Genomic DNA, 13497 nt, shown 5'->3' with positions numbered 1-13497 from the left:
AGGTATAAGCAGGCCTGATCTTTCGAATCGATTGATTTATAATAGAGTATTGAAATAGCTTGTTTAATTAATTGGTTGATAATGACAAATACATTATTATAATTATATTTATCCTTATTGAAATTATAGTAGTCCATAATAACATATTACCATATTCGTATAGGGATTGGAAGCGGGTAGAGGAGATCGAGAATGCAATCTTTTGATACAGAGCTGCGCTTGCACTTATAGTAATTCTGTATATATTAGTTAATTATATTGTTTATATTCTTCTAATAGTATTGATTAGCTAAAAGAACATAGATCTTTTTAATATCAGGATATATAGTGGAAACTGAATTATGAACTTCGCAAATCAAATAGGTTCGCAGATTTTCAGTATCCAGTATGTAAAGTCGATTATTGTAAAGTAAGAGTTCTTTTTGAGTATGAAATACTTATATAATTTGATAGTTTGAATATATAAAGCTTCTAAACTCGGATAGAATCTATTTACTTTAATGATGTAATTTATAATATTAAAAAGCAATATAATTATATATATATTGATATTTATAATTACATTTAAATCTTACTATAAAGATTTGTATATAATCTTTATATCCACCTAATTATCTTTTATAAGCTATTAAAGACAATTCTTTTTTTTAATACTATTCTATTGATTCAATTTGTTAGTATAATATATAAACATATTTGTAAGTAAATTGTTCTTTTCAGTATAATATATAATAATAAAGTTATAATTAGCAAGTAGTTTTGCTTAATACATTTATTAAGTGTTTAGCTATTTAATTGATATAAAGTATTTGAATACTTTATAATTGATATACACTTTGATCTAATATAGGAATCCGGCAAATTTGGCTTTCCAGTAATTTAGGGATTTGATGATTACAAGTATTTCTTTATTATAAACTTTATAGTTCAATTTAGCAGCGATTATCGTTTTCGAAAAATAGACAATTAATAATTATTTGTTACCGTACTTCTGAGATAGCATACTAGTAACTATATTATCGGATATATCGGTTTCCAGTATATAAGATAGTGTATAATTGTAATACTGCAGGAGAGAAGTAGAGATAAGTCTATCTTTGAGTATATTAAATGCAATTTGATAGATTTCGTCAAAATGGAATTTGATATTTGCTTTTGTAAGTTTATAAAGAGGTTTTGCTATTATACTATAATCCTTAATGAATTAATAATAAAAGTTATAAAAATCTAAGAATAATTGGATACCCTTTATAATAATAAAATAAATTCAAATAGCGATTATTTCAATCTTTTCTGAATCGATTTATATATTATCTATAAAGATAATAAAACCTAAATACTTTATATATTTAATATTGAATTCACATTTTTTAAGGTTTACCTGAAGGCTAGCGAATTCAAGTTATTCGAAGATATATTTAATATATTTCTTATATTCATTTTTGTTTTCAGAATATATAAGAATATTATTAAGATAAGTAATACAAAAATCATTTAAATAGTTAAATAGAATATTGTTTATATATTGTTAATAAATCATAGGGTTATTTATTAATCCAAAAAGTAAAACTTTGTATTTGTAGGAATTATATCGAGTGTGGAAGATAATGTATTCTTTAAAAGCTGGATCTATATGAATACAATAGAATACTTATCGAATATCTAATTTGGTATACACCTTTGTACCAGCAAATCGTGCGAGTATTTCGTTAATGAGAGGTAGAGGGTATCTGTCTTTGTGTATTAAAGAATTGAGTAGTTGGAAGTTTATATAGAATCTTAAGCTTTCATTTGGTTTTCTTATAAAGAGAATCGGCACTGTGAATAGTGTTTGACTAGATTCTATAAATCCTTTAACAACGTTCTCTATAATATATTCTTTAACAACCTCAAGCTATTCGAGTGATATCTTATATAGGGAACTGTATTTGAGAGCTTTTTCACTTTTTCCTTTAAGTATAATTTTGTGATTATATGATTGAAAAAGAGGTAGAATATTGGATTTGTGCTTAAAGAATACTTAATGATATTACTAATAAGCTTTAGGGATCGGAGGTTCTATCTCGATGTTTATAATAATGTGATTAAGAGTAGCGATAGTTTTTGGTTTAGAATTATTTAAAACAACAATTGCGATTGAGATTCGATAATTATTATCTTGATTAGATTTATGAATCGAGATAATGTCATCAATCTCTATATATATAACTATAAAGATCTCATAATCCTTGCTTCTCTTATAGGTAAATTGAAATTGAGTCGGCTTGAGTATATAGATATCAAACGTGTCGGAGATATAAAGCGGGAAGGATTCATAAACAGATTGAATAAAGATTTGACCAAGAATAAGTTTCTTCTTTAGATTAACTAGAACCTGAGCTTCGATTACATCTGAGATTACTGTATTAGTCTCTTAGGGAGAAGTAATAAGTATCTCAGATACAATCAATGCTATAATCGATTATCCATTATCAAATCGATAATACATCTCTTCCAATTAGGCATTCCGATTATCAACATCTTTCTATCTCAAATGATTGATTCTGGGTTATTAAAGACTATCTTTAATTAAAAGTATATTTTTTAATAAGAAAACAGTAGGAGGATATTCAAAAGGCCATTCAAAGTGTTGATTAAAACAATCAACTTTAATTCGAGTCTTTGCCAACCATTTGCAATCTAGGATTACACTATATAAACCCAAATCGGTAATGAGAAATAGCAAATAAGACTATTATTGAATATCAATTATGAAATTAAGAAATATAAAATAAGTAATAGCTTCACCTCGTATATCATTATAGCTTTTGACTTCAATCAATAGTTCGAATAATATAAAGCAGGATTTGAATATAGGGAATAATAATGAAAGAAGTGTTTTGTCGATAAAAGCAAAGCCATTCGCTTCGGAATCTATAAGAGATTGAGTATTGTATGAATATCCGTTCTTCGAAAATGTGCATAGTAGGTTTATGGAATCACCTCCTATTAGTTTTGTCAAATTAAGGAATCTCATATCCCGGATTGCATTTAGAAGAGAACTTCTACCTAAACGTATTGATTTAAATATTGGTTTTCGGTAATACGAATAGACTCGATAGCTTCCACTTACATTTCTTGATTTATATTCTTTTCAGCATTCTTTTTTATATTATAAAACTCTTCATCTTCTTCAATCTCTTGAATCTCGGTTATAGTATTTATATTATCTATATATAATATAAAACTGCAATTCACTCCTGATGTAGAAGTGATAGTACTATAATTGAAATTGTTTTCTGGAGATAGAGTATTGTTTGGCTTGAAGGTTTCTATATAACTAGTAAAAGTGTAAGAAGGATATTGGATATGAAACTAAGTAAATAGATTCGAATTACCTGATAAGCAGAGAGTGTTTTTAGGGATAGTCAACAAATCGGTATTATTAAATAGCTTTTTAAGAGATATCTTTTTAATTGTTTTATAATAATTATGTTCTTAAAATATAACTTCGAATTTGTTGATTTTAATAAACTTGATAGTCAGATTCTCAACAGTGTAGTATTCGTTAATATAAAGGCTAATAGCTTATTGAAGGAAATCGGATATTTTTCTTTCCAGATTGTAAAGGAGAGTTATTAGATCAATGATTTCTGTTTATATAGCTAATAGTCTAAATCTACAATACTATATTAGAAAGTTTTTTCATTGAGTATTATTAGGTATAACCTAGTGTTTATACTTAGTTTGTATATAATCAGCTTTGACCAGATTCTTGTAAATAACTGCAAGCTGATCGATTAATTGCTATCCTGTCAAGCGGGGGACTTGAGTGTATAGTGAGAATACGTGTTTTTATATCTTTCCTTTTATCTGATCTATTATATAAAATCACTATTGCGTTTTCGAAATGAGTGAATTTTTGTAAAGTTCGAGTTGCTCGGTAATTAATAGCTATCAAAGATTTGTTTTCGGCTTTATATCATTTTTGAGTTTGGATGAAAGATTGGTGGGCTTCGGAATATATGGACGCTCTATTATAGTGGTAGGTAAACGAGAGTGGGGTGTTCGGTGAATTTGTGGGTTGTTTGGTAGGGCGATCGGGTTTGAAAGAGGTTTGCTATCAATATTTGAAAGGGATTGTCACAAAGACTGACTTTACGAACGGGGGTTTTTCTTGTTCTTCCTTTTTTTGGTAATAGGAGATACTCTCTCAATAAAATCGACTAGAATATTAGGAGTCCGGACTTTGCGATTTGCAAGGGAATCTATATGATATTGTTATCGGTATCTTGGAGATTGAAATGGGTAAGCGATATTAAGATTACGCTATAACAATTTGTTTTTGAGTTTTACAATTTCGTTTTATAAGTTCTCAAAGTCTTTAAGAATTGGTATTTATTTTTTTTATGATGAGAGAGTGTGTGTCGGTATGCTATCCTTGAGAGTTAATATCTCGATTGAGGAGTCGTTTTCAGGCTGTTTATCCTTTCCATATTTACCAGTATTTATATTAGAATTATAAGAATTATAACCATTGCTTTATTAAGATTAACTATTATTAGCTGAGGGCATTCAGTTAGCGAAAGGGGGAGAGTAATAGAGTTTCTTTAAGGTAAATAGATTGGATATGATAACAATACTTGTAATTCTGTATATTAAGGGTTTATTGTTTTTTATTAAGTAGATTTACTTGGAATTAGCCCTCTTCCTATAAATAATATCGAATGTCCTCAATATACCCAAGAAGGTATTATAGTTATAAGATATTATTTGATTGGCTATTAGATGATTGTATGATTATATAATAAGTTGTAGATAATGTAATATTTTGTTTTAAAAGAACTGTAAAAGCAAGGTACAATTTATCCTTAGAATCTACAATTACAGAATTAGGAATAAAGTATTTGTAGAATGCTTCTATATATTAGCTATATACATGTGATTGTGCATGTGCGCAAGTGTATACGTGAGCGATCACAGCTGCGATTGGGTGCGATCCGTGACATTATTTATATTACTCTAAACTCATTGTATACTATATCTCTATATCTGTTGATTTTTCTTAATTTTTTTTTGAATTTCTATATAGATTTAAGTTCAAGTCTTTCAAAAAGATATATAGTTTTCTTTTAATAATTGTTGTTAAAAAGTTATTAAAGGGTTTATAAAAATTCTAAATTTGTATGTTATTCCCATACAAATTTGAAAATCGATATTTTGAACCTTTAGCTCTCAGTCCAGAATAGTCCTAAATATCTAAGAATTTCATAATAAGCTTAAAACGATCTAAATTATCTATATATAAATTTTCATTAAATTATATTATATATTGATAGAGATATTAATAGGCCTAAAAAGTGATTTTTGGTGCGAAAGGGTGGCCCAAAACAGGGGTGGCCCGAAAGTAGGGTGCCCGACTTATTGAAGGTGAGAGCTATGTTGACTATCCGTTGCATGACAACTACTAGCGTCGGGTTAGGAGCACAAAACTAACAAAATTATACTTTCGTAGTACATCGCGCTTTCAACAACCTTCTAGTGGTCTGGAAAATCAGAACCTATAAGTACCCATCTCCCCTTCAGTTTTTCTGATCTTCTTTTCTTTTTCTTTTTGGCCCGATCTCGATTTTCAAAGTGTACGTATCCTCCTTTTTCACTGATCCAACTCTCTCTGTGATATTTCACTTTGCTAATTTATATGCACAACAGTCCATGACAACCACAAAAGAACTTCAATAGCAATAACAACAACCATCATGTCGGGATCAGAGGTAAGACACCCTTTCATAATGTCTCTCCCTTGGTCTGCCAGCCTTCACTTTCTCTATATACATGGCGTAATATCCCCAATGGGAGTTGCATTACCATTCCTCCTCTTTGAATGACTTGGGCATGTACGACTCCTATTGATCAGTGGGATCATCAAACCAGCCTACTTTGGTATGGGGGAGTCGTCCTCAGACTTTTCAAGGAGCAGTTGCCTTGTATGAAGCATTTCTTCAAAAAAGAAGCGAAATCCTACTTTTAAAAGTAGGCATAGTTGGACGCTCGGGATGCAGTTTCACCCGGGCGGAGCGTTAGGAGCTTGCCGAGTACTATGGTCCTGTGCTGCGCGTGTATCACCGGCCAGTCCGCTTCCGATCGTCCCTTTGGGCTGTGAGTGTGTCGCCGGCTCAGATACGATCTTGAACACTCTGTTGAGATGCTGGGCTTTGGGTCAGACATTGGTGTCTTACTCAGCATTGCACATTGCTGACAGCTGTCTTATATAGAACCGTCGAAGACACCAACCTCGCTCTGAACTTCGTCGGGCCGGCGCGGCGGAGATTCCCTCTCCTTCTCCGACCCTCACCAACGACCATCACCACATACATTTGACGAACCAAGGTGATGGTCGTTCCGTGGAGGAGGAGAGGGATCTCCTTTTATTTGTAAGTTACCTTTGTCTCTCTGTCTTTCTTATTGTTCTAATCTATCTGGTGGTATGGACACGTTTAATTGTTCAATTTGCTCTGATGGTATAAAATCAAGTGGTTGTTCACAATGGTCCAATTCACCTCATTCACGTAGTTGTTTGAAATGATCAAATTGATTGAAACAATTTCATCATCTGAAGTTCCTATATTGTTCCAAGGCTAACAGTACATTCAGGAACACCAGCTGCGAGAGGGGGAGACGGTGCGGGCTGCCGGGCTCCAACTGGAGCAAATGGAGTTTGTAAGCAATCTACTCCACATCTGCCGCTGAATGCCCAATCTCTAATCGCACAATTAGAATCATTATCTCCGGATAACGGAGATGGAGACTCGTGCGCGCCTCCGGGAGCGGGAACTCCTCCTTCGGGAGCGAGAGATGGGCCTTCGGGAACGTCAGTGGCGCCTTCGGGCACAGAAGATTATTTTCTTCACTTTTTTGGCGCTCTTCGGAGCTTATATGATGCTGCTGTTTCTCCGCCTTCGGGCAAACAACTATGTTACGGGGGTTGTGTGGGTGGATGAGGTGGTGGAGGTGGATGGATGGTTGGGGGAATGGGTGGATGTGGATTTATAGTGTTATTTTTTCGTTTCTTTTTGTTTTTGTTTTTTTGGCGTTTGGCGTTTGGCGTTTGGTGTTTGGCATTTTGGAGTTTGGCGTTTTTGCTTTTTCTGTATTTAATTTCCTCTTCTTTTTTCAATCAATTTTTTCCTGATATCAAAGTGAGTTCTTCAATTTCGCACAATAGACATCCCATATAAGTAAGATATATGATCTTTCAAAGTTAAGTAAACAAGATCAATTCAAGAAATCAAACCTCAGAATCACAAGCATTTCAAAATCAATATCCTCCCTTTGTTCATACTAAAATCTCATAGATCGTGTCATCCCCCCATATCTTCCTTCGAGACTCGAGAGCCATCTTTCACTTTCAATGATAGGTATCTCATTTTAGCTCCAAGGCTTAACTTTTCTCTTCTTACTGAATACTTGTGCTAGTAGCCTGACTTGGCGCCACCAAAGTTTCCCTCCAAGTCAATCCCCCATCATCAATTACAATTGGCGAGAAAGTCAACGGAGTAGGTGTGGGCCAAAATCCATCATCATCCCAGGTAGTAGTACTAGTCTCTGTTGTCGTCGCCGTACAGACTCCAGCCGTTATTGTCTCGGTAATTGTATATTCGATGGGCATAGGATCAATAACTAAAGTTACCGTTGTTGTAGTCGTTGGTCCACAAGTTGCGGACGAGGGAGGCAAGAATGGAAGACCGGCTGTAACGGTACTGGTTACTGTAATGATACGTTCGGATATTTGATCACAGTATGGTGTGTATACTGTCATGGTGGTGGCGCTCGGTGATGGCCCAGGAGTGGTATCGCATGGATAACGACCTGCTTGGTAGGTGGTAATTATGTAGGTGAAGTAGTCGTAGATGGCTGTTACTAGAGTTGTGGTTAGGACATTTGTGGTAGTGGTACATGGGGCCGAGAGATCGGAACGCGTGATGAATTGTGTGGTTGTGGTGGTAAGGCGATTTGATAGGACCTGGTCGGCGACTAGTGTTATGATAGTGGTCACTGTCTTGACGATTCCATTGGCAGTTCGAACAATAGTAGTGGTAGTGGGTACAGATGTTGTGACGGTTTGGGCTTGGATAGGTGGACAGGTAGGACAGATTGTTACGAATGCTGTGGTGGGAACTCCGGGGCCAGCGTAACAAGAACAGACTGATGAGATGGAGGATTGGATTGCAGCATTGCCAAGACCTTTTGTGCACGCGCCTGCGGGTCCTTTCTTGTCAAATGAAAGCGTATTTCTGCGGCCGGGGGAGGTAAATGAGGAACAGAATGATTGTACGTAGGCATTAGAGGATGTGAAAGCTGTTGCCCAAGTACTTTGACAAGCGTTTTCTATTAGGGAGAGTTAGAGTTTGCTACAGAGGGAAAGGGATATGGAGTTTTGGAGTTTGAAAAATGAGTGAGTGATATTAATTAAGACGAAGAGAGAATACAAACCCGATATACATACTTCCACATCCTATACTAACGGTTGATGTAGTACAAGTTATAGGGATAGGGTCTACAATCGGAGAGGGACGAATTGTAGGTCGTTTATCAGGTTGTAGTGGTGGTGGAAGATTAGCAGCATATACTTGAGCCGCAAAAACGAACGTGCAAAAGAGCCGAGCTATATTTGAGACTCGTGGCATATTGAAGGAGAGAATTTGTAGCAGACACTCGTGTGTGCATCTTCATGATTGAAGGATACATCGCGATCTTTATATATCTGGACTTGAGGCATGTAGGCGGTGCTGAAACCTTTGACTAAATTCCAAAGTCGCACGGGTCGTTGCTGAGGACTTTTATCGTGGCAGTAGCGATGATTCGATACCAACTACAAGAATCGCCAACCCCGCTATGAGTGTATGCTGATATGATAGGTCAATTTGGCGTGTAATATCCCATAAAATTCTGGTGGAAGTCAGGAGAATACCCACATTCCTTTTTCAGCCTTGGCGGAACTGTCTCACATATCTAGAGCTTGTGAACGAAAGCTTCTCCGGGGTCCTCACTTATTATGAAGAATTCGTGACGTTTTACACGAAACCTCTCTGGTTTATCCATCGAACGAAAATTGATTGGTGCTGGGTCAAGTACAAGATCCTCAGCGATTTAAAAGGGAAACTTCATTCGGTTGTTGTTTGAAAGAATGAAAGGTTGGATCTTTGGAAATCTGTAGGCGCTTTTGTTTCTGTTTGAGTAGTAGGAAGTTCGTCAAAACTTTCGGGATCTAATTTATAATAAAAGAGCTCTATTATTGACTTATACCACAACTCTAATAACCTTGAATCTTCAAGTCAACAGTAAATTATATAGCTTAATGCTTTCTAAGTAAGGGTTATCTCAAGCAATTGAGCTCCTACTGCAGTCTCAACACCATCTACATCAACATTCATTCCACTACCACCACCAGTTGTAACGTACAGCTTATTGAGTTGACCTTGGGCACGACCAAATGCGGCACCGGTCGGCTCGGCAATCTCGGTTGAGTCCAGAGCACCAGCGATAATAGCAGTCTCATTGTTACCACCAGTCTTAGCATCGAAGCTGATCTCCATAATTGAATTGTTGACGGATGTAGCGAGGTATGCATATTTATGACCTTTGCTATTAGTTTGATTGGTCTTCCAGCCGTTGGGGGATAGGGCGAAATCGTCGAAGTTTAAAGAAGAATCGTCTTCGAAGCCGAGGGCAATCACTTCAGCAGTACTGATGGTAAAATTGGAATACAATTCTACCCGGCAAAAATCGGAATCAGCAGTCCAATATATGTAACCAACTTGGATCTTGATATCATTAATATCGCTCATTGAATCATCCTCAAAGGCTACCCAAGTTCTCCCAGTCTCAACATCGACGGCAGCGATGGCATTGTCGTGGCTGGCAGAAGCGAGGATGATGGATTCGTTGTATGCAGCTAGGCCATTGAAGTCGACAATGGTCGGATAAGTAGGGCTTGCGACGTGAGTTATAACCGGTTCCGTTGTGTTACCAGAGTAATCAACACGCCATACCTGGGGAGCGTTTTTGGGCGGATCGCGAATAGTAGCAGAAGTAGTGTTGGCGCCAGTGACATAAAAAACGTTATGAGCACCTTCAGTGATTCCAGTGAGACTCAAAACGTTGGCAAAGGTAGCAACGACCTGCTTTTCAGTGGTTTCTTGGGTTGGATCAAAAGCCAAAAGTCTTGCGGGTGGACCAATCTCGGTAGCAAGAATGACACCATCGGATCGAACAACAAGGTTTTCTAACCAAGTATCTTTGGACGCGAATTGATAAACTGTTCTTACTGGGAATTCTGCGACGACCTGAAAATTATCCCTAAAATGGGATTTCTTTAATTTAAGCCTTAAAATTTGTTGATATGGGGTTTGAGTTGCCGGTCTTGAATAATTCTTGGCATGCTAGATATCAAACCGTGAAAGTTCTTCAGATTTCATCCATACCCTTCAGCTGCTCAAAATTCTCGGGGCTAAGAGAAAGCATGGCATTCTTAGTTATAGTTCCTCTGACATGTGAATTATAGTACCATTCATTGTTCTAGAATAAGGTTTTCGTAACTATGCTGGTGATACCGGCGATTTCGGACTATACCCCCTGTGAGATTACGTTGAAGCTCAGCTAATACTGATTTGAATATGATTGACGCGTGTACTTTTCAATTCGACCGGTTGAATACTTATATATGTTCATGAGAGTTACAGAAAACCCGAAGCATCACAGCCAACTTTCATATTCATTTCCTAACGTTAAACAACTCGTCATGAGACGTTTTCACAGCGCTCGCTACTTTTGCAACAGATGCTAGTGCCGCGACTAATATCACGGAATCGCTTGTTCAACTTTGTACTGTTGCCAATATAAAGGCAGCTTTACCCGCCGATGGGACTTTTGTTGGTATTACCATGGTCCTATCGCTCACATCAGCAAATTTTGTTTATAATGCAACCGATTTCGTCTTAGGAGATAGAGGTACAACCGGACCTTGGACCTATTGTAACGCAAGGTTTAGCAGGAAAAACGTTACATGTGCGGTAAGCAGGTTCACAACTCTTAAATCAATCTCTGGCACTTCTGAGTTTGTGCCTGAAAATCCTTTTCACATCGAAATGATTCGATAGACGAAGGGAGATGTCGAAAAAGTGTATGAGCTCATCCTGAATTCAAAAAAATTTCCTTTTCCCCCCGTAATGAGAGAGTGCTGACTTGGTTTATCAAAGCACTGACACTGTATTAACCCCTATCCAACCTCTTCCTTCAGCCCCTATCACTACCATTCAAGCTTGAAGGAAGCTGAAACTTTTGAAGAGCACCAAAGCAACTGTTCTGCTCAAAGGCGCCATTGATCTTCTGCAAGGTTCATTTCTCGCTGCTGAAGGAGATCTCGTTCCCGGTCACGCAAGGTTTATTTCAGACCCGAATCTCAGAGTTTATGGTTCTAATAATGATAAATCAAAATTGGGACAACCGAGTACTACGCCAATTCCTTACGAAAATCAGCTCATTCATCTATAGGCCAGAACCCGTTCAGTCTCCTTCTCGCTCCCCCTCTCGCGTGATGGATGTTCCTGGCTGTTCAATTAGATCTAGAATAATGGAGTACCGAGAAAAAACGAAGATTATCACTTGACTCTTACTCTAGCTATTCAAAAGTTAGTATCAAGCAGTACATAGAACGTGGAAATAGCCTCACGATCGTTCACCTGCATAAAGATCTGAGATTGAACGTCTCTGCTGTTCACAGATATTTGCTGATGATTAGTTTAGAAAATCTGTTTCCAGTTTGAAAAGACATCAGCAAACGTATTGAGTAACACTTATGTTTGAGCAGGATTTGCGTCTTACATTGCGTGTTGGGAGCTGCTTGAGATATTCCAAGATCGAGCTCTGTCCTGAGTGATTTTAGACAGTGTAGTGAAGTGTGGTCGTGTAGCTGATGGCTAAAATATGGTATGATAAAACAGAATTTATCCGAATGAAAAATAATCCTTGAGAGTGGCCAGGTGAACATTTATAGATTCATTATTTTGGGTTCTAAAATTAGAAGCCTGCTCATCATTTAGTTGAAGCTATTTTATTTTGCTCCGGTATCTCATGTTGTACTTACGCTCCAGATCTTCACAAGAGCCGCCAGCTAAGAATTGACCTCACATGTGGAAGAAGACAGTACGAGAAGCTGGCACCAGTCTCTCATTTGAGTAAGGTACCCTTTCCCATGAAAATTGAAAAAGCATCGTCATCCATTCAAACACGACTTTGATGTAAGTGCTAACAGCACTATCTAGTCAACATCTATCTACCAAATTCATATTGAAACTTTCCACTCTTAACTAGAGCTAGTATTAAATGTCACGAGCAAGAAATTCCTCTCAATCATGTGTACAGTACTGTGGAGAACCAGATACGTTTCAGTCATCAACCTTTCGGAATATACTATCAGCTTGGACCGCTAAATTTATTCTGGGGTTTGAACTACTCTCAGACAACGTAGATTACTATCTACTCTCGCAAACGAGAACCCTTAGAAAATTTAGCGAGAGATGAGCCTTGGTGCACAACAATTATCGTTTCCTCTTTTACCGACTGCGTTACTGCTACGATACCTTGAGACTGTATTTCCCAGAAATTTAGAGAAAAGATCTGAAGATAATCGTCATAACGGAATCGATCGATTTAAATAGATCACCCAAATATCCCGGAGCGAAAAGGGATTCATCAACTACGAGAAAATTCAAATGGAAAATATTACAACTTTATTTCTAACCACAAGACTCTATTAACAATAAGAATATTGAATCTCAAGGTGTTTGAGAATGGAAATGAAATAAAGAATAATGATATCATTCTTATTTTCTGTTTACACAGTTTCTTCTTATTCTAAATCCCTTTTGACACTCTTGAAATCTAAACCATTACATTCCTCACTCTATTCATATCTCGCTTCACCTCCCCCCTCCAATCTTTCACCCGCTTCCGCCACAAGCTACCAATCCACTCACGCAATCCCTTACTCTCTCCTCCCTCCTTCACTCCCCTTCCACTATAAATCATCCCATCCATTCTCCTATCCTATCCTCCCCACTCCCAGCCATCCCTTAGCCCTACAAACCACCTCTCACCAAGCATTTTAAACAAAAACAAAACCACAAAAATGCAAACCCGACTCCCCCATTCAAAATTTTAAATTCAGATAATCCAAAACCCAATCAATTCTACCGTTTCACTTCAATTTCACCATCATTTTACTCCTCCCTTCATCACTATCACGCATCCATTTCAAACTATCAGTCATACACTCAGAAACCCAGCGCTCAAATCCCAAACCCCAAACCCCAAACCCCAAATCCCCTTTCCGATTCATTTCCCTCCCACAAAAAGATCTCCAGAGTCAAAGAGTCAATCATCACTACAAAAAAACAACAACAAAAAAAAAAAAACACAAATCTTCCAAGTTTCAAGTTTCAAATTCCTTCTACACAC

The 13497-nt window shown here is 36.7% G+C and overlaps 3 protein-coding genes across 3 annotated transcripts; 1 reads left to right on the top strand and 2 right to left on the bottom strand.

The window, feature by feature from the left end:
- Positions 1–6035: 6035 nt before the first annotated feature.
- EAF02_007256 (uncharacterized protein) lies at positions 6036–7032 on the top strand (the record flags this gene model as incomplete). Its single annotated transcript, XM_038903304.1, has 4 exons — positions 6036–6209; positions 6255–6413; positions 6634–6699; positions 6757–7032. 4 exons carry the CDS (start codon positions 6036–6038, stop codon positions 7030–7032), a joined length of 675 nt encoding a protein of 224 aa, XP_038756783.1.
- A 403-nt stretch (positions 7033–7435) lies between these two features.
- Positions 7436–8666, bottom strand: EAF02_007255 (uncharacterized protein; the record flags this gene model as incomplete). Its single annotated transcript, XM_038903303.1, has 2 exons — positions 7436–8367; positions 8486–8666. 2 exons carry the CDS (start codon positions 8664–8666, stop codon positions 7436–7438), a joined length of 1113 nt encoding a protein of 370 aa, XP_038756782.1.
- A 678-nt stretch (positions 8667–9344) lies between these two features.
- On the bottom strand, positions 9345–10503 carry EAF02_007254 (uncharacterized protein; the record flags this gene model as incomplete). Its single annotated transcript, XM_038903302.1, has 2 exons — positions 9345–10315; positions 10464–10503. 2 exons carry the CDS (start codon positions 10501–10503, stop codon positions 9345–9347), a joined length of 1011 nt encoding a protein of 336 aa, XP_038756781.1.
- Positions 10504–13497: the final 2994 nt, after the last annotated feature.

This window comes from Botrytis sinoallii (genome assembly GCF_014898435.1).
Source record: "Botrytis sinoallii strain Bc 23 chromosome Unknown BSIN_012, whole genome shotgun sequence".
In the NCBI taxonomy this organism is placed as follows: domain Eukaryota; kingdom Fungi; phylum Ascomycota; class Leotiomycetes; order Helotiales; family Sclerotiniaceae; genus Botrytis; species Botrytis sinoallii.
Note: the sequence above shows the minus strand (reverse complement) of the source record. Positions and strands in the feature narration are given on the sequence as shown.